At 37.0% G+C, this 26,045-nt stretch overlaps 1 protein-coding gene across 4 annotated transcripts in view; it reads right to left on the reverse strand.

Annotated features, from left to right (window-relative positions):
- Positions 1 to 6,133: 6,133 nt before the first annotated feature.
- LOC128242140 (pregnancy zone protein-like) overlaps positions 6,134 to 26,045 on the reverse strand; it is a 364,302-nt gene continuing 344,390 nt past the window's right edge. For all 4 annotated transcript variants that reach the window (XM_052959201.1, XM_052959199.1, XM_052959197.1 and 1 more), the window contains exons 29-40: positions 25,467 to 25,578; positions 23,965 to 24,136; positions 22,915 to 23,004; positions 21,817 to 22,015; positions 18,623 to 18,799; positions 15,415 to 15,587; positions 14,042 to 14,197; positions 12,166 to 12,243; positions 11,014 to 11,132; positions 9,742 to 9,892; positions 8,240 to 8,345; positions 6,134 to 7,688 (exon numbers count right to left, since the gene is read on the reverse strand). In XM_052959201.1, coding sequence (XP_052815161.1) covers positions 7,534 to 7,688; positions 8,240 to 8,345; positions 9,742 to 9,892; positions 11,014 to 11,132; positions 12,166 to 12,243; positions 14,042 to 14,197; positions 15,415 to 15,587; positions 18,623 to 18,799; positions 21,817 to 22,015; positions 22,915 to 23,004; positions 23,965 to 24,136; positions 25,467 to 25,578 — 1,688 coding nt within the window. In that variant the 3' untranslated portion in view covers positions 6,134 to 7,533. The remainder of the gene's footprint in view (positions 7,689 to 8,239; positions 8,346 to 9,741; positions 9,893 to 11,013; positions 11,133 to 12,165; positions 12,244 to 14,041; positions 14,198 to 15,414; positions 15,588 to 18,622; positions 18,800 to 21,816; positions 22,016 to 22,914; positions 23,005 to 23,964; positions 24,137 to 25,466; positions 25,579 to 26,045) is intronic.

Here is a 26,045-nt window from a genome sequence, read left to right on the forward strand (position 1 = left end):
GATCTGAAAATAATAAGGTCCTACACTGCTTAGCGTATTGGTAGTTGATATGCTTATTTTAATTTGCAGGAACAGTGTGTGAATAACACGTGCCAAATTACGTCATATATGCTACGTCGGAAGGCAATATTTAAAACAAAGATATTTTTTCTTTTACTACACCATTTTAAATGAAACAAAGGGCAGTCTATCCCGCTTATAGAGCCCCGCCTTTGTTTTATTACCGAAGTTAAATAAGGTGGTTAGTTTCATCAAACACTTCGACAAGCCTGTTTCCAAATTAATGTTTTGACAGTGCTCCGTCAGACGGCCGTTTTGTGAAAAGGTTTGTCGAAGTGTTTTAAGAAATTAAACTCTCAATCAAACTCTGGTAAAAACCAAAGGCGGGACTCAGTAAGCGGCGTAGACTGAGCTTTGTTTCATTTAAAATGGTAAAGAAATAGTGAAGTTATTTTTTTAAAGTCTTCATTCGAAGCAAAAGGTTGCCTTTCGACGTAGCATTTATGAAGCAGTTCATCACGTGGTATACACACACTGAGGAAAGAAATTTTCCAAAACATATACTTCATAGGATGAAAAATGATAATAAACAATACATATTTAAAATTTGTTGTATACATGTTTATTGAACATGAAGCTCTTGATTAGAAACAAATGGAAATCTGTAATTTCATAAGTCTTTAATTCCTCTCATGTACACTACGTAAGTTCCAAACAAGGAGTTCATTAAGTGATGTTCCTTGACATGATATTTGACAATATGACCTTGGTCCTCCCCTATTAGCAATCCGAAGAAAAGTGATTTTAATCATTAAAAGTATGTATTGTATGATTGTATGTGAAGTTCAGCATTATCTCATGTGAACTGATGTTTCATTGCCAAGTCATCACTTTGGCTTTCATCAGTAACATGTGTATGAATATATGTATTGCAAAATGAGAGACAAAGTTTGGCCCATTTTCTCGAAACTACTTCAGTCTGCTGTAACATGATTAATCAAAGCTTTATATTTTTGTTCTTCTGTAATTTGTGAGATTTTTACATTTGTGGAAGTTTTTTTTTACTGTTTATCAAAGTAATATGTCTGATAACCATGAACAACTAAGTTTTATTTATCAAAATCAGGTAGAAGTAAGAAATGTTGCTAAACAAAACAAGCTACTTAAGTCTGTTAAGCTTAAGCAGTTTCGAGAAATCAGGGCAAGAAGATTAAAGAAGGATTATCACCAAAATGAAGCCGTCAATGTACTAGTAGGAATGAAAACATCTGTCTGTCGTTCGTCATATATTTTCTAAGTCATAATTATGTGTATCATAAACTCTGTCTTTCACTCGGATAGAACCAGCTACTACCGATAGTGTTTGAATAATCTCTTCTTTTTAATTGCAAGTTGTCATGTACTTCAGAATTGCATTTTGTCAACGATGCTATACCCCAGTTTATCTAAATACGCAAGTAACTACTTAATAACTAACTTAAATTATTTGACCACATTACAACCTTGCATGATTCAAAATATTCAATGTTGAATCGAATTCTCTCAATGATTTATATTTTAGGTATTTGTAGTTTTAAATCAAGCAGCGTTCTTGGGTAATTACACACATAATATTTACACCTCAACTTCCATTCCTTAAATGAACTACTGCCTTTCGGCAATTGCGTTTATCAATCGATGAACGCAACATCTTCGGATATGTTCGGATAGCAATTCATCGCATATACATGAAAATTATTGATCTGGTTATCTTTTGTATTGTGTCAGAAGGTCCCGTAAAATATAAATCAACATTTTAGAAAGTGTTAATTTATTATATTTTAAATATATTGTTGCCATAAGAGTTTCATTTTTTTACGTTTAAAAGTGATTTCAAGTGGTTGATCTTTTCCCGCGTTATTGTGACGTCATTTGAGAAAAATGTTTCCGGTTACAGTCGGGTCGTTCTATTTACAGAATGTGTAAGAAAGGATTATTGAAATGTTTTCTTAAATGAAACGAAGTATCTTTTTAACAATTATTGAATGAATTAATGAACTAATGGTGTAGATATAAGTAATGAATTGCGGGGTTGATGTCATTAATGGGGATATGAACGCAATTGTTCTGGACAAAGTACGATTGGAGTCCTTCGGACTCCACACACTTTGACCGGCCCAATTGCGTTCATACCCCGATAATGACATCAACACCGCAATTCATTCCTTAATTTCACGTTGTGCCAAACTGTTGTTTTTTTCATAATAAATGGACTTATCGAGGGTATTACTTAACAGTTCTGGTTTAAAAAAACATCAATGAATAGAAAATACATCAAAACGGGAAATAACAAGAATGCTTTTCATTGTATTAAATTATATTCAGGACTGAAAATTGTATGCCCAATTGAGTGAACACGTGAGAGTTTTTGAGAAACTGGGGATATTATATGATTAAAGCAACTGTGCACCAGATGATCAATTTGCAAGAAAAAAAGAAAATTGTCGAAAACTGTCATAAACTTGATATTAATGTGTACAATGCATAAAAACTTACTAACTGAAGTACCACATATGTCACAATTTATTTAAGTTTAGCAGTTATTTCGTATTTTTTTTCCATTAAAAAAGATTACTGGGTATGTCTACCTAGTAGAATTCATTCCTTATGCGTGATTGGCTAGTCGGTGTTATCACGTGATATTACCGAGTTAGGTGTATAGCTTAATTATGTCACCCGATTAGAGTAAGCCGTCGTAGCTCAGTGGATATGACGCTGGTATGCAATTTTGGCGATACGGGTTCGGACCCGGTCTCCGACACATTTTTTTTTACATTTTGGTACTTTTTTACAATTATGATATCAATGTGTTACACATTGTCCTGAGATTCGTTACAGAAAAAACTTTTTTTGGTGCCAATCTGGTGTACAGTCCCTTTAATATATAAGTTATGTGAGTTTGGTTGGTGGTCACCAAGCCGGACAAGTGGGTTTCCTCCGGGTACTCTGGTTTCCCCCACAACACAAGACCACACTTTCGCTGTAACATCGTGCCAACGAGATTGATAAATATAATGTGTCAAAAAAGCCCTCATAATTGTGATATAAGATAAAATAACGAGTCATACTTATATTATGTTTTATGATGATATCCGTTCTTTTGCTCTAGCTCGGAAGTGTCATTGGCTCTTTTTATACACAGCTCTTAAAAGAGCTGGAGCCACTGTTTCGCACCCGTGAACCTACTGCTGACATTTGCAGTCATGTATAACAAACATCTATATGACTGATGAATCTTTAAGTACTTACTAAATAATGCATTTATGAAAAATAATAATTACTGATCACAAGATTTTAACCGTGTTTTTAATAGCAGAAAGTGCAGAAATATTAAATGATTGGTGAATGCTAAAAGATTTACTGTGGTCTACTATAGTCTCATAAGGTTGAAAATCTGTGTTTTATACTTATTTCGTTCAAATCAAACTTGGTATCCTTCATAAGAACCATTGTTTTCGACATGTATTCTTTTTTTTTTGAATATTAAAACAATATCATTAATTGCGGTAAAACTTGTTTGGGAGTAAGAGTGCATCTTTAAAGTCATTTAAAGCTACACAATCACGTTAGACGGTTTTGACATGTTTTAAAAAATGTTGGCTTTCAAAAAGCCAATTTTTACTTAAATGTCTGAAAAACGATGACAAAAGACTGCTGACAAAATATCAGATCGCACATATCATATTTACATTTGTAACTGATGGTTTCATGAATGGCAGAATTTTGCAGCTAAAAATATAAAATATTAATCAAAACAGTCAATCTATGAGAACACAGCGTTAAACTTTTTAAGATATTTAAAGGCAATCTCAGTTAATACTGGAATTATTCACAATTTAACTACACTGAACCAGTACATTCCTGATACAAACCAGGCAGAATTATATTGGTAGACACACATTTTACAATCAGTGCTTGGCCACACAGAACTGTTTAAGTAATCAATTTGAATTAGTATTCAAAATATATATAATTTTGTAACTATTTTTTGCCAGCTCGGTTTCAACTGAACTTCCTCAATGAATCATAGATATCTTAAGATAAATATCACAGCAAATACCTGCATTCATGTGGTTCTTGTGCAATCTGTAAGCTTCAGTGGGCTCAGGTTTTTGTCATTTTGTCCATCTCAATACCTCTCTTCTAGATAGATGTATATCCACCCGATTTCTAAGTCAGGTCAGAAAGCCATTCATCAGTGTGTGTATACCACGTGATAAATTACGTCATAAATGCTATATCCGAAGGTAACATTTTGCTTAAAATGAAGACTTAAAACAAAGGCAATTTTTCCTTTACTACACCATTTTAAAAGAAACAAAGGACAGTCTATGCCGCTTAAGGAGCACCGCCTTCGTTTTATTACCGGAGTTTGATAAGATGATTAGTTTCATCAAACACTTCGACAAACCTGTTTCAAAAATAATGTTTTGACAGAGCTCCGCCAGACGGCCGTTTTGAGAAAAAGGTTTGTCGATGTGTTTTAAGAAACAAAACTCTCAATCAAACTCTGGTAAACGACCGAAGACGGGGCTATGCAAGCAGCGTAGACTGCGCTATGTTTCTTTTAAAATGGTGAAGAAATAGTGAAGTTATCTTTGTTTAAAGCCTTCATTGAAAGCAAAATATTGCCCTCCTTTAATGTAGCATTTATGACGCAATATCACGTGGTATACACACACTGATTGGTTTGATTTCATTGTATCAGATAATGTAAACAATACAAATCTTGTGTGTCTAGGCACTTCCCGATCTAAGATATTACAAAACAGCATGTCCTTTAACTTTAAAAAAAACCAGTTTGATAACTTTCAGCCCCTGAATGAAGTGTTCTTGATTAATACACCGCTCAATTGTAACCCCGACTCCAGGTCCGGGGAAGTGTGGGGACTTTGACTTTCGTTCCAGCAAATTCCAGGTAAAAAACCCGAACAATTGTTCTGTTCAAAGTACGCGTGGGCTCCACACACTTTGACCAGCCCAATTGCGTTCATACCCCGATAATGACATCAACACCCCAATTCAATCCTTAATTTCAGGTTGTGCCAAACTGTTTTTTTTATAATAAATGGAATTATCGAGATTTTACTCAATAGTTCTGGTTTAAAAAAAACATCAATGAATAGAAAATACATTAAAATGTGAAATAACAAGAATGCTTTTCATTTTATTAAATTATATTCAGGATAGAAATATGTATGCCCAATTGAGTGAATACGTGAGAGTTTTCGAGAAACTGGGGATGTTATACACCAATCAATTGTAACCACGCCCCCCCCCCCCTCCCAGGTTTGGAGGTATACTGGGGATAGCCGGGAAATTGGCCGTGTTATTGCCTTTTAGGTGGCCCTGCAGTGCCGTGTGAATGTGGTGGTTTTGTCTTCGCGCAAAATATAGCGAGGAATGGGCATTACCTAGGGTCCCTGGGGTGTGGGGGCATTTGACGGGGATTTTACTGTCAGTTCGTCCCCGCAAGGCGGAGATTTTACCCGGGGTTGGCTGGACCAAAAGTCAAAGTCCCCGCTATATCCGGACCCGGGGAGCCGTGGTTACAATTGACTGGTGCATTTAATGATTTATATATAAGTTATGTGAGTTTGGTTTACAGTCAACAAGCCGGACAAGTGGGTTTCCTCCGGGTACTCCGGTTTCCCCCACAACACAAGACCACACTTTCGCGTAACATCGTGCCAACGAGAGTGATTAATATAATGTTGTGATAAATTGTTTCACAATCGTTGTAAAATAAATTAGTTTAAACTGAACTAATATAGAAGTTATATTCTCACTGTGTTTGGCATCGTAGCTTCACGTGTACCGTTTCATCCAATGTCTTCATGGAAAACAAAAACGCATACACAATTGCTTTGACAAAGGTAACAATTTTAGGCCGCTGGGCCACCGACTTCATGCCGCTAGGCCGCTAACTTCACCCCACTATGCCGTTAACTTCACGTACATAATATGAAATGGTTTATACAAATGGATTATTTGTATTCTACTTACAAATCGCATGTTCCCTTTGCATTAATGAGTACCATCAATGTATGCAACATGCAATTAATTCCACCTATTAACGACAACACAACTAAAATATAAAAGAAAATTTTATTTCGTTCTAAATACAAACTACATCAGGCACAGAAGTGAAATTTGTTCAAGTCTTCAAACAATGATTTCTAAATATTTTACACTAACCCAAATCAATTTTAACGAATTTATACAAGGTACACTCAAATTTGAAAAATGGATACATATGCTGTGTTTCAATGATAATACCTGAATTGTTATTTCTCTACGAGTCCTTCTATATCAATATCCATAAAAATAACTTAAGAAATATTCAAAATGGTATAATTTTACAAGCAGGTTTAAAGTCAAAGAAAATATACTTATAGAATATAGATCTGAGTATTTTACGTGAATACAAGCTAAAGACGGTGCAAACGACAAAATATAATACAGTCGAGCCCCGTTATCTCGAACTAGTTTGGTTCGATTTCCACTTGGCTCGAACTCGCTTGGTTCTTTTTCCTCGTTTTCTGGAACTGGCTATAAAGATCCCATTCGTTTCTTCTGAATATATATATAGGGTCTTCCCCGAGGCTCGAGGTATTTTGCCGGTCCCTTGGAGTTCGAGCCAACGGGGTTCGACTTAAGTAAATGGATTAAAATACATACATTTTGTATATAATTATAATACAGCATTTGAAATTAACCAGGTTAATAATACATGGAGGATTTTTTAAATAATATAATGAAACTCTTAATTGAGAAACTCGAAAAAAAATCATAGTCGCGTTCCACCTTAAGCGAAATCAAAGAAGGCGAAGTCAGGAATATAAGAAATTGTTACTTCAAAAAAATTTGAATAATGGCTTACTCCAACCATAATTCTATACAAAAACTACATAACATTAAAAAGCTGAAGAAGTAACTGACCGCATACAAATGCTCCTTAACGAAAACAATTCAATGTACATTCACCCATGCGTGTCCATCAAGATATCACCAGTGCTATTTTTAGTACGCGTAAGGTATAAACAGAACCGTTGAGTACATGCAAAATCAGGCCCCTTTTTACTTCTAAAATGCGACAAGATAATAAAATCATTTAAGCCATTAGTATTGATGTTCATATGCGCAATGTCTCTGGCAAAATGTATTCCAGGTGTCAATGTAATCTTTTTTAAAGTTTGATTAATGGCCTTGAAGGTTTTTTTCTCGAGGACGGCGCCGGCGACAACGCCAGCAACAACAATAACAACGACGCCTGGGCTATTTAAATACCTCCACTGCTTACTACAAAAAAGAAACATACAAGACAAAGTACACTGTATGAGAAAAAAACGAACTACTTTGATTACTAATATTTTGAAGCTTAATACGCGTAAATCGAAATGGAATGTATTAAGCAAAGTACTATACAGGCAATAGAGTCATATACAAGCAAGGGATTTCATATTAAACAGCAAATTGTCAATATACAACACTTCAGAATATCTGCATCCTCATGGCGACAAGCGTGAGCGCAAGAAGAGCGCAGAGAAGGGAGGCGCTCATGTGGATGCCGGAAGCGCCGGTAGTAGGACAGTCGGAACACGGGATGTCCTTCTGGGAAACCGTGTAGAACACCTTTGTGTTCTGGTCTGAAATTTACGACCACCAAGAGAGTTATGAATGCCATTTATATATATTGATATCACAAATTAAGCTGCAGTTCACAGCCTAGTCGCAAACAATGTACATAGAGTCAAAACTCGCTATGTCGAAGTCGTTGTGTCCTGCGATAATACTTCGAAATAACGAACATTCGATATAACTGAAAAAACATAGTGTATAATTTAACCAAAAAAAAATCGAAAACAGTTCGACATAGCCAGAACAACGTCATAACGGAGTTCGACATAGCGAATTTCGACTGAATGCCCTTGCTTCGTGACACAGTGTCCAAAACCTGACAACCATCATTATAACTTTCAGTATAAAATTGATTTACATTATTCATTATTCATTTTCTTCTGAATGACTAAACATCGGTAATGTTAAGTTATTAAACTTCATAGAAAATGGTTTAACTCTTTTTGAGGATGAGATAACAAATTGTCAAAATGTGTTATTGAAAATACTAGACATGTTTTAGCTAATTCATATAATGTTTGTCCTATAATCATGACAAAAGTAGTGTCGTTATGTTTACCTGGCTGGTAGTAGTCAATGCCCGTAAGGGACCTGGGCTGAGGGTCCTGAACCTCGAACACCTGATTATAAAGTACCTTCGTACATCGCTCCTCCAAGGTCACGCTCTGTAATTCATGAAAACATCTAGTTTTAGTAATGGTAACATTTAGATATAGTACACCCTCGCGTAACACTCTTCAATGGTAATATTGTCGAACCCCGTTGACTCGAATCGCTTTGCTCGACTCCCTCGTTGGCTCGAACTGAATGTAAAAGACTGATTTCTTTCTAATGAAGGAAAACATTCAGATTGACTCGATTTTCCCGAGGGTATTTTCGCCGGTCCCTGGGAGTTCGAGCCAACAGAGATCGGCTGTATTTTAAAATGTTTATATTAAGACATGGTTATGGTACAAGATCGTGTGTATATTCTGAAATACATATATTTATACAGTCGAAACCATTTGGCTCGAAATCGCAGAGACCGAAAATATTTCGAGTGTCGTAAATATTGAGCCAAGCGGGAATGCTAACAAAGAGTAAAAGAAAATCGATATTTTACATCCAGTTCGAGTCAACCAGAAAATCGAGCAAAGCGATATCGAGCCAACGGGTTTCGACTGTATACGAACTCGTGCATCGCTCCTCGGTGACAACCCCCTTAAAAGAAAGTAAACACCCGATGACTGAACAGCCATCGGGGTCTTCCCTGTGTTTATACCCTGACATCCATGTAAACACCTGTTAAGAAACAACCGCGTGCATCTCTCATCAGTTAAAATTCCCTTAAGAGAATGTACACACCTAGTAATAATACACCCCCGTGCAACACTCCTCGGGGGTAATGCCCCAACGACAATATAAGCACCTGGTTATAATACACCTTCGTGCAACACTCCTCGGGGGTAATGACCTAACGACAGTGTAAACACCTGGTTATAATACACCTTCGTGCAACACTCCTCGGGGGTAATGCCCCAACGACAATATAAACACCTGGTTATAATACACCTTCGTGCAACACTCCTCGGGGGTAATGCCCCAACGACAATATAAACACCTGGTTTTAATACACCTTCGTGAAACACTCCTCGGGGGTAATGCCCCAACGACAATATAAACACCTGGTTATAATACACCTTCGTGCAACACTCCTCGGTGGTAATGCCCTAACGACAATATAAACACCTGGTTATAATACACCTTCGTGCAACACTCCTCGGGGGTAATGCCCTAACGACAATGTAAACACGTTATAATACTGTAGCAATTCCCTGCATATTATTAAACACCTGGTTATATTATACCCTCGTGCATCTCTACTCAGTGGTAATGCCCAATTTGTCACCTACATTGCTTACACCTTCGGTTTATAGAATATATCTAATATAACAGTCAAAACTGGCTATATCGATAACATGATTATCATAACAACCACATCGAGATAACGGAGTTCGGCATAGCGAGTTTCGACGGTATATGGATGTTCTTTGAACTAATGATGAAGAAGAAGAAACCAACCTCATAGTAAAAGACGACACTATCTTCTTTGATCTCGACCTTAATCGGTGAGGTCTTTGAGTCATTACCGCCATCTACGGAGCTGACTTGACTTCCGGTAGGCATCTCCACCTCTACCAGCGCCATTGTGCTTACACCGACATTCGAGTTCCTATGGGATAGATGTGGTATGCAATCAACAAATATACCTATAATTAAATCCTGATTACATTTTCATTAAGGGACACTAGTCTTCAAAATCAATGCATATACATGTAGAACAAAGAAAAAAAATCAGTGATAAACCTTAAACTACTTACTAAATATTTCATTTATGATACATATTAATCACTGATTACAATATTGTTACCGTGCATTAAATAGCTGAACATGTAAAAATAAAAAATAATTGGTGAGTGTTAAAAGATTTACTGCGATCTACTGTCGTCTCATAAGGTAGAAATATTTAAACCCGGTATCCATCGTAAGAACCATTGTTTTCGACATTTATTCATTATTTTTGTGTATATATTAAAAAATTGGAATTAATGGTGGTAAACCTTATCGAGTAAAAGTGCATCTTTCTCATACAAACAATACCGAGTGCCTGTGATCACAAATTGGCCTAATCATAAATAATAGACCAGCATCATAAATATAGAAGGTAAATGCACGTGTATATTGACTCAAAATCTGCATGATTTAAAAAAAAAGAGAAAGTTGGTAAGTTTTTTTTATCATCTACTAGAAATAACATATCTTATAATCCATAATACGAAGAAAACTACAGGGTCAAGGGTCATGACACTCAACAACAGGGGGAGGGGGGAGGGGGAGGAGTAAAAAGATTTGTGTTAATTGGACTTGAGCCAGTGTCATGATGACAAATGTAAGGAAATTTGAAACAAATCAATGAATTATCTCTATAAATGCATTTCTTGATCACCGATTTGGTTTGCTCTGGGCTTGTACAGTCGAACCTCGTTCGCTCGAACTCCCAGGGACCGGCAAAAATACCTCGAGCCTCGGAAATTTCGAGCGAAGCGGGAAAAATTATCTTCAGTATAGAAAAAATCGGTCCTTTCATCTAGTTCGAGCCAACGAGGAATTCGACCCAAACGAGTTCGAGCCAACGGGTTTCGACTGTATTCAATATTCAACTTAAGTTAATCTTATGGTTATACATCAAAGACTAAATTTACTCTTCTGTTCGATCCGATTAGATACATCCATCTAAGATCCAATTAAGACCAATATTGAATAGCAACCCTGTCTTTTTTATTTTAAACTTACGGATTGGCTGATACACAGGTATGTATGTAGGTCTCGCCGTTCACCGTTACCATGGGCCCGCCCGTGATGACAATGGCCTTGTTCGTGATGTTGCTGTTCAGGTTGTACATTGCCACCAGCTACATCAGGAGAATACAAGCCGGGTAGAAAAAACATGTACAAGATACAAAATACAAGAATCTGTGTTTAAAGTTGGGAATATGTATAAAATAATTTATATAACAAGAGGCATTAGCTCAATGAGCTATTTTCCGACATGACAATTATTTAATACATTTAATATACTTGTTCGTTGTTGTTGTTTTTTAAATTACAATACAACTTGAAATTATAGACGAGAGTTGTCACAGAGGAAGCGCGCGTATGGATTGAACAGTTTTGGCGAAACAAGCATGGCTCACTGTTAAATTAGATTTCAATGCAAAACATGATGTGCTGAGAAATTTACATAAATTTAATCTAAACATAATTGTGGTACGCAAACTTAAACGTAAATTCTAAGTCGTAAAAGGGGCATAATTTTGTCAAAATGCGTGATGGAGTTACCTCCTCCTGTGCACAGGTTGGAGGCATGATGTTGAACAAGCGTGCTAAGTTTCAATGCCAGATGGCAATGGACTTTGAAAATATTGGAGGTGGAACGCAAACTTTAACGTAAATTCTAAGTCGAAAAAGGGGCATAATTTTGTCAAAATGCTTGATAGAGTTACCTCCTCCTGTGTACAGGTTGGGGCATGATGGTTAACAAACGAGCTAAGTTTCAAAACCAGATGTCAATGGACTTTGAAAATATTTGAGGTAGTACACAAACTCTAACATAAGTGGTTACGCCGACGCCGACGCCGACACCGACGCCGACGTCGACGCCGACGCTCGGGTGACTAGGATAGCTCTCCTTATTCTTCTAATAGTCGAGCTAAAAAGCGTCGTACGCGGGGACTAACGCTCGTCCGTTTTCGTATCCAAGAGTATAACGTTTTTTCATGAAGACTTCGACGACACATTGGCTAAAACGGTACGTCGGCTTTTGAACTACATGTATATCTAAAAGACATCTAAAAATGAACATACCTCACCATTATAGATAAACAAACATGTAATGCTGCTGTATTAGTTTAAAAATTAAATATTTTAAAGCAGGATATGTCTTACATTGACGTAGGCGGTACCGGAACTGCCGCTCACTTGCGCGTCAATGGTGCTGGGAATTACACCGGCCGGAATGTCCAACTGAAACATTTTTGCAATGATTAGTTCATTAACATTATACGGGAAGTAATTATCATTTAATTTTAATACAATTTTGAGTTCTAAAACAAAAGAGATAATGTTGTTTCATCGGCAACACTTAAACAAGGGAATTATTTATTATGAAAGCAACCCGGGCAACTGCGAATTATTGTATATCCATACGCAATTATTTTCACTAAGCACAAAAGAGTTCCAGCAAAAAATACATTTTATACTTTATTTTGTTTAACTGTGGTGGGAGAAAAAGCATCTACCATAGCCGCTCGTGTAAGATAGGTTCATTCCGACACTCGCGCAGGGTGTTTTGGGGAAACGAGGTTTACCGAGGTCTACGCTCGGGTCGGAATGAACCTATCTTACACTCGCGGCCATGGAATATACTAATAATCTATTTCATAGAAAGTTTTAAATATAGAATGGTTAAACTTAAACATGCTCACTCATAAGTGAACAGGTTTTTGGAAACTATGGAAAGAAATCCACACTACGGCGAAATAAACTGTATAGTGGAGAGGAAAAAATAAGGTCGGTCGATGTCTGGTTTGTGGAAACTTTCGCCTTACAGCAAGTATTCTATGAAAAATAAAGAATGAAGTTAATTTGCCTTTCAGTTATAAAAAGCAAATTCCAACGTGATTTTCCACAGTTTATGACAACAAGAGCATTTTATTGTACAGTCGAACCCCGTTAGCTCGAACTCCTCGGGATCGGCGAAAATATCTCGAGCCTCGGGAAGTTCGAGCCAAACAGGAATGCTTTCCTTCATTCGAAAGAAATCGGTCATTTACATCCAGTTCGAGCCAATCGAGGAAATCGATCCAAGCGAGGTCGAGGCAATGGGGTTCGACTGTTACACAGTAATGTTTTTTTGTAAAATATAATAATTACGATATTTTTTGATGATATTTGAAAAGTTTGAAGAACTTTCTTAACTAAATTTAGAAATTCTCTTAAAGCTGCACTCTCACAGATTGAACGTTTTGACAACTTTTTATTATTTATTTTTTGTCTTGGAACGAGCCATTTTTTGCGAAAATGCATGGAAACCAGTTATATAAGACTGCTGACAAAAATTAGTTCGAAGATTTTTATCTTAAAGTTCAAAAATTAATGTTTTATGCAGTTTTCTTAAGCCGTTAGTAAGGTTTTAAGCCATAAAACATAAGTTTTCGAACGGAAATATGAAAATCTGCGATAGGTATATCTGTGAGAGTGTAGCTTAAAGCCAGTATAAACATGAAGTAAGCGGCCTATGATTTACAACCCGTGACGTCCATGAAGTAACTTTGTATGTTATAAAGATATGATTTAATGTATGAATACTCTTGTAAAAATAACTAGATATGTTTGTATTCCCAGTGGTGGTTTCCAATAACTTTGTAATTACCTTTTCATGGTTTTGTTCATGGCGATTTTGGCAATGCTCCGTTTTGGGAATAATAATGTTATTGATTTATGGCCATCTTGTACAATTACCTATGAAGCAAATAAATAGCCAGGCCCCAGTTTCTCGAAACTTCTTAAGTCCCTTATAACAGGATTAAGCTAATCCCACTATTTTACTTTGTCTTTAATTCGCGTAATATCAACTTCATTAAGAGTTATTAGACTTAAAATAGGAATAACTGTCACGGTTATCACAATAAACAATATTTTATTTACCAAAATCACATTTAATTTTGTGTTTTGTCTAAATAAAATAAGCGACTTAAGCCTTTTATGCTTAAGAAGTTTCAAGAAATATGGGCCAGGGGATTGTAAAATGCCTGGGACAAACCTTTTCCATTCCGTTGACGGTGTAGTTGCTGGGAGTGATGAAGATTGGAGCGGAGACGACGGTGCTGCCCTGCTTGGCCTCCACCCGGAAGTTGGCCATTCCATCCGGGAACATGTAGGCGTACGAGGACAGCGCTTCCAGGGCCACCGCGGTGTCCTGAAAGGGAATATCTATGTGATGGGGTCATGTTAACGCGGTATGAGTTTTGTTTCTTGGGGAGATGTATTTCAATTTGGAATTTGTTGTCAACAGTCCGTCTTTGGTGACTGTAAGTGACGAATATAGTGTCCCCGCTAACTAAATCACTTAATTCTTCCTAGAAAAATTTACACTACACATGCATAAATCTGATCAGAATCTATATACAGTAAAACTGCGATCGCTCGAGGACGCCGGGGTCAGAGCTGAACCCTCGAGGGAACCGATGGTTTCGAACGTATTCTATATTTGTCAGTGAAATAAATTGAATCAGTCCGATATTTTTCACTGTTTTCACACATTTTAGCCCGCTCTCAGTTCCGAATCAAAACGTCAGCGCGCAAAGGGCTGAAAGACAATTTCACGGACGTTATTTCGCTTACGATTAAGCGCGCTTTTCTTATGAGCTACAACTGAACTGCCAGTTATATCCTATTCATGCTTATAATAAAAAAAAGAAATAACTCTTTCAGTGTAACATCGCAATTTATTATATACCCATCATAAATCCACACTCAATACATGTTGCAAAATACGGTAGACCGTATTCCACTCCAGGCCACAATTTCTCGAAACTTCTTAAGTCCTTTATAACAGGATTAAGCTAAACTCACTATTTTTGTTGTTCTATAATATGCGTTATATTTACTTCTTTAAGAGTTTTTTGAAATTATATAAGAAAAATCTGTATGCTAATTAGAAGAAACCATTTTTCATTTAGCAAAATTTATAATTAGTATGTATTTTGGCTAATTGAAATAAGCGACTTAAGCCTGTAAAGCTTAAGAAGTTTCGAGAAATTGGGGCCAGTGCAATACGGCCGTATTCCACTCTTTATGACGTCACGTCATAACGAGTATCGTTGCGCGATGTTAAAATGACGTCATAAAACAAAATAGTGCGTCGTTAAAATGACATTTATTATGAAAACATGTGGCTATTAACTGGCCTAACCAGTAATGTATATAATAATAACATCAGCAAAAATCCACTCGAGTCGAATACAACCTCCCGGATCAAAAAGCATGACTAATAATACTTTTATATTTCATCTCGTTCATACCAAAAGAGACTATTTCACTCGTGGCTACGCAACTTGTGAGCTATAGCGTTTGGTGTTCACTTGGTGAAATATAAGTATCGTACACTGAAACAAATACTTATCCGCTGTATACCTGTGTCGAGTGCCAGAGGCCGTCAAAACCCATTTCCCTGCGCAGTCCATTAACCAACCCCTCGGCCATGCTCTCGTACATGTTTTTGTCCTCAGTCGAAAAGCCCGATGTCTCGTGTAGGGCCAGGTAAGCAAGCACCTGGTACCCGGCCGTCTCTGTCTTAGACGGACCCGCTGAAACAGGAAACAAATTAAAGTTAAAGGGGCACAATATACTAGTTGATGCAAAATATTATTATTTCATTCTACAGCTGCACTCTCACAGATAATATACCGTTTAAACAACTAGGTTTTTTTTGTTTTGTTTTTTTCGTCTTGGAATGAACCAATCTTTGCGTAAATAACTGGAAACCAGTGATATAAGACTGGTGACAGGATATCAGATCGCAGTTTTTTAATACTTACGTTCGAAAAGTTTTAAGATAAAAAAAGTTGTCAAAACAGCCCATCTGTGAGAGTGCAGCTTTGATGCATTATTAAGTTTAACTCATTTGTCTTCTATGATAAAAAAACAACACATGGATTATGCACGGATACTAGCTTTTATAAATGTGCTTTTTGTATAGCTACGTGGCTAGGAAATCCTCAGTTATAAAGAGCCAAAGTATTGTTAAAATTAAAATAAATATATATGTACACTTTAAATCATATTATGTTTTTTTTTTCTTTGGATCATTAAAGTCAAAAGGAGGTAAAAATTATAATGCATTAAAAATAAGTATTTATGCATAAACCTTTAGTGTGCCCCTTTACGATAAAGGCAAGTGCGTCCATCACAAAATCTTAAAGACCCTATTTTAAGCCTTCTATAGGTGACCCCCCCCCCCCCCTCCCCCAAAAACACCATGTATTTGTACACAACCTCTGTTTATTGATTTAAAACTACTTGCCTTGATCCCTCTCATCAGATCTCCGATCTGAGAATCCCAGTGTGCAGTTTTAGAAGTTGTATTATACAAATGGACCCTAAATGGCCATGAGCCAACAAACGAATACACAGGAAATTGGCCCCTACTGTGACACCAGTGCAATTAGCAGGAGTTGCACAGAAGGGGATTATCATGCCAAACATTCCTTAAACTAGGCCTTTAAGACTAGAACTGTAAGCCATAGGCTAACGAATACCCCCACCCCTCCATGTCTAGGTTGTTTGCCCTGGAGTTAGGCCGGACAAAGCTAATTTTGCCTACAAGGGGAGATAACTCCAGTCAGGGTCATGTGACCTGTACCAAATTCACAGAGGCGAAAGTTTACAACATGGCCATTAATTTCTGAAAGTTTGATAAAGATTTGTTGAATAATAACAAAGATGAATCCCGGACAGGGCTTATTTTGCCTACTTTAACACATCAAGGGGAGATAACTCCAGTCAGGGTCATGTGACCTGTACCAAATTCACAGAGGCGAAAGTTTACAACATGGCCATTAATTTCTGAAAGTTTGATAAAGATTTGTTGAATAATAACAAAGATGAATCCCGGACAGGGCTTATTTTGCCTACTTTAACACATCAAGGGGAGATAACTCTGGTCAGGGTCATGTGACCCGTACCAATTTCACAGAGGCGCAAGTTTACATCATGGCCATTAATATCTGAAAGTTTGAAAAAGATTTGTTCAATAACGACAAAGATGAATCCCGGACAAAAAAAAAACGGACTGACAGACGGACAGACGGACAGACAGACAGACAGACGGACAGACGGACAACCCGATTCCAGTATACCCCCCCCCCCCCAAACTTTGTTTTGGGGGGTATAATAAAGGCAAGTGCGTCCAATACACAAATTCTTAAGTCACGTGACAGACCAAGCACATATTCCTCAGCTGTCTGGTTGTGATAATATTATGAGTGTTCAAAGCTTATATTATATTTCAAGCAGGATTCAATTTTCTCGTCATAACATTTAAGTTAAACTAGCTTATGAATGATGATTTATCAGTTGGTGGGCCTCGTTACAGTGTAATTTCCAATTGGTGCTGTTACATAAATATTGGAAGACAAGGGTGATTATTATACGCTAACGAGAAGAAAACACACTGAAGCAGTTGCAATTACTTATATCGCTTGATTTATTTGCTATACGTCCTTTTCCATTTGTTGCCAATTGAAATATATAGTTTTGGAGTGGCTTTTTCAAAATAATCAGTTTGATTTATAACATGCACCCATCGAAGAAAGTATACGCTAATTTTCATAGCAGGTGCAGTGTGTCTCAGATAATACCGTAGAGACATTCAAACGGAATATATTTCAATTTCAAATCGTAACAATAAAAAAGCATGCTACCTTTGCGCTTTGTTAAACGAACTCTTTCTTCATCTTAAAGGGACACATTATAAGTTGATGAAAAAAAAAATGTTTTTAATTTCGATGCATGAATATGTTTAACTCATTTGCCTTTAATGGTAAAAACTAAAAGAATAAAAGTTAGTACAGTTAAAAAAGATTTGCCTTTATAATTTGGGTTTTTCAATTCTTTACTCCTTCGAAAGTTTACTGGATTCAATTATTATTTAACGCTGTAATTATAGTAATATTTAAGGCCAACTTTTAGGTGTTTTAGGCCATATTAAGTTATGTGAGCGCATCATTGAATGTTACAAGTTAACGAGTTAACAACGACGTCTTTCATCATGTTGTTAACTTTAAAGCTGCACTCTCACAGATATACCATTTTTACAACTTGTTTTATTTTTTGTCTTAGAAAGAGCAAATTTTTGCGTACATATCTGCAAAACGAGGATTTAAGATTGTTGACAAAAAATCAGATCGAAGAATTTTATATTTCCGTTCGAAAATAATGGTTTTATGGCTAACGGTTTAAGAAAAAATGCATAAAACATCAATTTTTGAACTTAAATATAAAAATCTGCGATCTAATGATTTGTCAGCAATCATATATATCTGGTTTCCATGGATTTTCGCACAAAAAACTGGCTCGTTCCAAAACAAAAAAATCAAAAAAAAATCAAAACGTTCAATCTGTTAGAGTGCAGCTTTAACAATGTTTTGAGAAATCGGCTCATAATGTTTCGGATAACTGGATATTTTGCAGGCACGTAGAGCAGAAATCAATTCACAACAATAGTAGATAAGAGGAAAACGAAAAATTGACTAAATCCTACAGCAATAATCTTATTTATCCCATACATGTATGCAACTAATACTAACACATCCAAACGGTTAATAAATCTACATGTACTTACAATCCTGGCTACCGTGTCTCGAGTACCCCCGGGACTTGCACACTTTAACATCCGAGCAAGGCATGCGACAACACTGGTCACAATTGTACGGTCGGTTTGGATCCTCCGGAACAGATGTACAAACTTCGCTTCTTTCAGGATTCTCTATCAGCTTGTCAGCCATGCATTCGCCTTCCACTGAAAGAAATCTCATTAGTTTAAATAGTATCACTCTCGTTGCCACGATGTTACGTGAGTGTGGCCTTGTGCTGTTGGGGAAACCGAAGTGCCCGGAGAAAACCCACTTGTCCGGCTCGGTGACCAAAAACCAAACTCACATGCGCCCAAGCCGGGAATCGTACCCCTGGTCGCCTCGGTGCACTAACCCCTGCGCTAAACAGACACGTCAAAGAAATCCCATACGTTACAATACAGATACTTTCTACCTCACCCTTTTAAGGTTTTAAAAGATACTTTCCAAGGGGCCGTCTCAAAGAGATCTTAGTCGATTTTAGCCGTAAAATGAAATGATCTTGTGTGGTTGAATCATTATGTTCCTACTTATTTAAAGATGCTCTCTTACTCCCAAATAAGATGTAACACATCCACAAGTAATACAGTTGTTTTGATATATCGAATAAGGATGAATAGAATGAACAAAAACACGGTATTTATACCTTATGATACGATAGTTGATTACTGTTAATCTTTTACGACCCACCATTCATTTAATATTTGTGCGTTTTCAGCTATTAAATATATGGTTACAATCTTGTTATCAGAAATAAATATTTTTCATTAATGCATAATTTAGTAAGTAATTTCAGGTTTATCAGTCAAATTTATTTTTTGTTACACATGTGTTTGTATTGATTTTAAATACGAGTGTTACTTTATGTAAACTAAACTCTTGCCAGTGTAAAAATAAACACAAAGTTGCAGAAATAAAAAAAATCAATATCGCGCCGTTTATCGGGTACATACAAGATGTAACATAGTTGAAGTTACGACTAAAATTCTTTAGTTAAAACGGGTCCCAGGTGTATTGACATTGTGTGTTTACTAGTATGAATGCATATGCGTATACTTTTAAAAACTCTTACTTATCTATATAGTTTACATCAGGTAGTTCATATGATGAAATTTACGCAAATTCTTACTAGTGGTAAATTAACCCTAGGGGACAAATGTGGCCTAAATCTAACGGAGGGGTATTTTTGCTTTCGCGGATGTTTATGTCATGAGGGGTATTTTTGCTTTCGCGGATGTTTATGTCATGAGGGGTATTTTTGCTTTCGCGGATGTTTATGTCATGAGGGGTATTTTTGCTTCCGCGGATGTTTTATGTCATGAGGGGTATTTTTGCTCTCGCGGATGTTTTATGTCATGAGGGGCATTTTTGCCCCCGCGGATGTTTTATGTCATGAGGGGTATGTTTGCTCTCGCGGATGTTTTATGTCATGAGGGGTATGTTTGCTCTCGCGGATGTTTTATGTCATGAGGGGTATTTTTGCTCTCGCGGATGTTTTATGTCATGAGGGGTATTTTTGCCCCCGAGGATGTTTTATGTCATGAGGGTTTTTTTTGCTCTCGCGGATGTTTTATGTCATGAGGGGTATTTTTGCCCCCGCGGATGTTTTATGTCATGAGGTGTATTTTTGCTCTCGCGGATGTTTTATGTCATGAGGGGTATGTTTGCTCTCGCGGATGTTTTATGTCATGAGGGTATTTTTGCTCCCGCGGATGTTTTATGTCATGAGGGGTATTTTTGCCCCCGCGGATGTTTTATGTCATGAGGGGTATTTTTGCTCTCGCGGATGTTTTATGTCATGAGGGGTATGTTTGCTCTCGCGGATGTTTTATGTCATGAGGGTATTTTTGCTCCCGCGGATGTTTTATGTCATGAGGGGTATTTTTGCTCCCGCGGATGTTTTATGTCATGAGGGATATTTTTGCTCTCGCGGATGTTTTATGTCATGAGGGGTATTTTTACTCCCGCGGATGTTTTATGTCATGAGGGGTATTTTGGCTCCCGCGGATGTTTTATGTCATGAGGGGTATTTTGGCTCTCGCGGATGTTTTATGTCATGAGGGGTATTTTTGCTCTCGCGGATGTTTTATGTCATGAGGGGTATTTTTGCTCTCGCGGATGTTTTATGTCATGAGTGGTATTTTGGCTCCCGCGGATGTTTTATGTCATGAGGGGTATTTTTGCTCTCGCGGATGTTTTATGTCATGAGGGGTATTTTTGCTCTCGCGGATGTTTTATGTCATGAGGGGAATTTTTGCTCCCGCGGATGTTTTATGTCATGAGGGGTATTTTTGCTTTCGCGGATGTTTTATGTCATGAGGGGCATTTTTGCTTTCGCGGATGTTTTATGTCATGAGGGTTATTTTTGCTTTCGCGGATGTTTTATGTCATGAGGGGTATTTTTGCTTTCGCGGATGTTTTATGTCATATAAACGCAAACTTTGGATTATCTCCCCCTCCATCTCCGGGAGTATTTTAATTTTGACAGGTTTCACAATTAAAAAAATAACAACTAAAAACTCAAAAGGAAAGAAATTGTTATTGTAACAATCTCATTTATTCAGTAAAACTTGTAGTTGAAATTTCTCGGCAAATGCATTTACAACGATTTTAAATGTATGAGAAACGATGTTTTTGTCTGATTTATCAGTTTCATTTTCAAGTTTGTTTCTATTTGAAACACCTACACATGTATGTAAGCTATCAAAATAGAGTACTTTACATTCCAAATACATTTAACAAAGCTATTGCATTCCATACTATGAAGTAATCAACTTTAATCCCATTCTTGATCTTTATTTTGTATTTAAAATGAAATCGTTCAACTTGAACTTGATAGTTTAAATGTTTTTTGACGGTCTTACAATAATTGTTTAGAACTGATAACGACGCATTTTTTTTTTAATTATTCGCCCGAACAACAACATAATATCGCTTACTATAGATAGATACTATACTTCTTTCTCCATGCCCATACAAATAGATCGCTTGGCTCGAATTGTTTTCGCGGGTGGAGTTTCATAGGAGTTCGAGCCAACGGGTTTCGACCGTTCTCGAAATCGGTCAACTTGAAAGAAATAAAAGACATTAACACGGCACCAACATACCTAGTTCCGTTTAAGAAATACTCGTTGAATGACCTTCAATGTAAATGACCCCAAACATTATCAAAAACCACACATACCTGGTGGTCCGTCCCAAGTTTTGCTGGCATCCAGGAGATGGATGGCTTCTTTGCACTTCTCATTACCGGAGGATTCGCATGCTTTGGCGAGCACGTAGGCGCTGACGGCCGCTTGTAGCTTGTTACGGGTGTCATAGATCCGCTGCTTTCGCGCTAAAATCCAGTCCGTGGCCATGGTGATCACTGCATCTACGTCATTCTATTGTTTGAATGGAGTTTGAGTTTACAAAGCACCATAACAACATTTCGAGTCGCTTAATGAATATTTAAGAAATATTACACACCATTGAGGGTCTCATGACATTATAAGGACCGGACAGTCAGCTGAGGTGCATTCACCTTCGGCGGCTGACTGGCAGGTTCTTATAATGCCATATGGCCCGAATTGGTGCGTAAATATTTCTTATACTATACCGAATATTTCATATTATATTTCAGTATTATTAAAACGCTTTAGATGTGTTTTGTTGAACAAAGCTAATTATGTTTACTTGAGACATATTTTCGCCGTTGTAAAAATAGCAAGCCGCACTTACCAGTTATATGACGTCAGTGATCCATATTACATTTTTGGCGGGGTCCGGACTGGCCAAAATATGCCATTGACCGCTGACGTCATAAAACTGGATTCTTTTTTATCAACATACAGTGATATACGGGCCGATAAACTTAATTTAATTATACAAAGAACAGACACATTTATATATATGTAATTATGCAAGGAATAATAGTATAAGTTACGGGGTTAGAAGGTGACCCGATATGGTATATACGGGGCAAAGGAAACCATATCGGATGAGAGCGAATATATCACGTCGACAACCTGTTTACATTTTTAAATGTTTCATTTATTCATCGGAATATTCATCGGGATCGGAAAATAGACGCCAATTTGGTACGATATATATTTGGTGACCCACTATGGAAAAATATGAGGTCACCGCGTGACCAGTCCTGGACCAATGGCGTTGCGTCATTTATGTTGGAGGCGTGATATATGTATATAATGTCTCATTAAAAGCCATTACATAAACAGGATTATTAAAAATTGAAAAAAGAATTAAATTAGCAATTATTTATAAATATACAGCCGCATACCCGAGTTTCACCGGCGGGAAGTGTTGCCCTGTAGTCGAGGAGAGCCATTGTGCAGAACGCTGTAAACCCGATCCTGGACTCGCTGCCTCCCTGTAAGTGGTTGGTCCGACCATTACAATATTGACAATTTTTAATGAGTTCATATCATATAATGTTTTCGTAATTTTATCAACCAATAGGGCATAAACTTATGCACCAAAAATGCACTGACATAAACAAATATTTAAACTCAAGGTAAAGGAACTAGACACTAGATGATCTATAAATCGGCAAATACATTTTTCCTTAAAAACAAGCATAAATTTGTCAAATGCGAGCTAGTAGGAGGCGGATTATTCATCAATTTACATGATTAAAAGATCAGAGGCAACAGTCATGTTGCTGTCTCATCTGAGTTTGCCAGTTTAAAAATAGCGCATAATGGTTTCCCAGTTTAAATATTATCTGTTAACTGGGATTTACGTGGAAGGCAACCCCAGTAAATTTCGAATGGGAAAAATGCTCGAAATTGCGAAGATACATGTGTCGTAAGCTATGAGATACATTAGTAAGTATTATTCAATGCGTTGTACACAACGATGTCAATTCTACAAGTTTTTGATTTGTATTTTCTTTTTTCTTGCCATTGCATGGTGTCAAGCCCCTTTAAATAGTGCAGAAATACACAGTGTGTGTTTGCGTAAGTATTGAGAACAAGCCATTCTACGCAACGGTACGTTTATTTTGATTCTCAAAATGTCAGATTAATTGGGAAAGGGACTTAAATAGTCTAGGAGACCCTACCATCATATCAATACAGTCAAACCCCGTGGGCTCGAACTCTTAGGGACAGGTCAAAATACATCGAACCTCGAAAAATTCGAGCCAACCGGGAATGCTAACTTTCAGTTTAAAGAAAGCGGTCCTTTACATCCAATTCGAGCCAATGAGGAATTCGAGCCAAGCGAACTCGAGCCAAAGGGGTTCGATTGTATTAAGAACACGGACACTGTGTGAGATTAGAAATGACAAATACTTAGTATCAATTATACAGCTGGTCTTGCTACTTACCATCATTTCTTTGTGAATGAGTTCCCCGAGCTCAACAAAGAACTGGTCGTCACAATTTTCACGAACTGTAGTCTTCATGTAGTCGAACATGTGTTTCAGTTCTTCGGGCGCCACATACGTGAATTCTTCCTTTTTCAACAGTGAGAACATCTTCAACACATCAGCCGTCAACCTGGTTAAAATATAACGTTTAAATTGATGTTCGTGAAGTTGGCAGCCCAGCACCCTGTTGAGCGAGATTATTTTAGAAAATTTAAACAAAAAGAAGTGCCGGACAGTGTGCTGTTCGTGAACTGTGCTTAGTATATGAACTTCATGAACCAAACGTTCATGAGCTCTGACTGGTTAATGAATTTAATGACAAATGTGATCATTTACTCTGACTGGTTCATGAACTATTCATTGGTTTATGAACTCTTTCATGAATAAGATAAAGTCTGGTTTTAAGGTACTGAAATTCATGGTATTCTTAACAGGGTTAATATTCTACGCAAGAGTTAGATGATATAAAGTAAAATATTAATGATTAAGAATTACGTGAGTGAGTCGTAGCGAAGGAGACCTTCTTAACCATGCATATATAACTACATGTAGAAATCTATATAAAGAAGACATAACTAAAATATAACGCGATATAAAAACAAAGAAATTCTATTTAATACCCGACACCTGTGTCACGTAATAGAGTTACGTATAGAATGTGACGTAATACGTTATATTTAAGATATAATTAAGATTTAATTAAATGGATATGTGTCTACATACTGTATGTTTAGTAATGTAGGGCACATTTGATTGTCATTTGAATATGAAAGTGGTTGACAGCCGACCTGGTACAAATGTACAAAATGGTCATGTTAATTACAAAAACGTGTATTCCTTGGGTTGTAAAGCTGTCATATTCAGACCACAAATTAGTATAAGAGAGATGATTTTGGATGTAAAACAAGAGGGGATAGGCAAGGCAAGGAGAGCGGCCTTGGGTCCTTAATGGACGGCAGTTAGGATGCGGGATTACCTTAAATGTCATGCTGTATTTAGAACTTATTATTATACTTAGAAAGAACGTGGAACAATAAAGAACTGACATTCGAACGGTTGTTGTTTAATAACTTAAAGACTTCCAACAGTTTAAGTGAACACTTAGAGAGTTCTGTGGCTGTTACGTCACACCTGACACAGTCAATACGAACTAACTGACTAGAATCATATATGCTGGATCCCATTATTGTTTGCTTCAACTATAGGAACGATGCACAAAAATGAATTCATCTCGGCCTTGCAGGTGGAACACGTGCATAGATGTGGGTCCTATATTTCGCCTTGGCATGACTTAACATACGTGTGCCTTTTTATTTGAAAATCGCACTGTGAATAACAAAAATACAGGGCGGACACAAAACATGAACGGAGTGAAGGACGGATGCACGCACAGACGCACAGATGTTGCGATATTTAAAATGTTTACCTTCGGAGGCATAAAAATTGTCAATCAAACTAACCATGTGCTGCCCTTTTTCGCTGCCCCGCCCATGCAGCCACAAAGCCCCGAGGACTCCCCAAACGCGCTGTACGAGCCGTCAGAATGTTTGTAGATCAGCTCCTTACGATAACCTGATAGATAGGGACAATATAATGCTACATATTTATTATACCCGTGGTCCAAATATCACAGAAATAATTAAGTCAAATCTCAATCTCAGACGCAACTGGTTTTACTACATAGCATAAAAAAGTGATAAAAGTGTATATATTTACACACTTTTTAAAGCTGCACTCTCACAGATTTACCGTTTTTACCACTTTTTTTGTTTTAGAAAGAGCAAATTTTTACGTAAATATCTTCGAACCAATGATATAAGACCGCTGACAAAAAAACTCAGATCGCAGAATTTCATATTTCCGTTCGAAAATTAATGTTTTATGCTTAAATCGTTACTAACGGTTAAAGAAAAATGAATAAATTATTATTTTTTGAACTTAAATATGAAATTCTCGGATCTTATTTTTTGTCAGCAGTCTTATATCACTGGCTCTCATAGATTTTTTCAAAAAATGGCTGTTTCCGGGACAAAAAATAA

The sequence above is a fragment of the Mya arenaria genome, chromosome 8, assembly GCF_026914265.1.
Source record: "Mya arenaria isolate MELC-2E11 chromosome 8, ASM2691426v1".
Lineage (NCBI taxonomy): Eukaryota > Metazoa > Mollusca > Bivalvia > Myida > Myidae > Mya > Mya arenaria.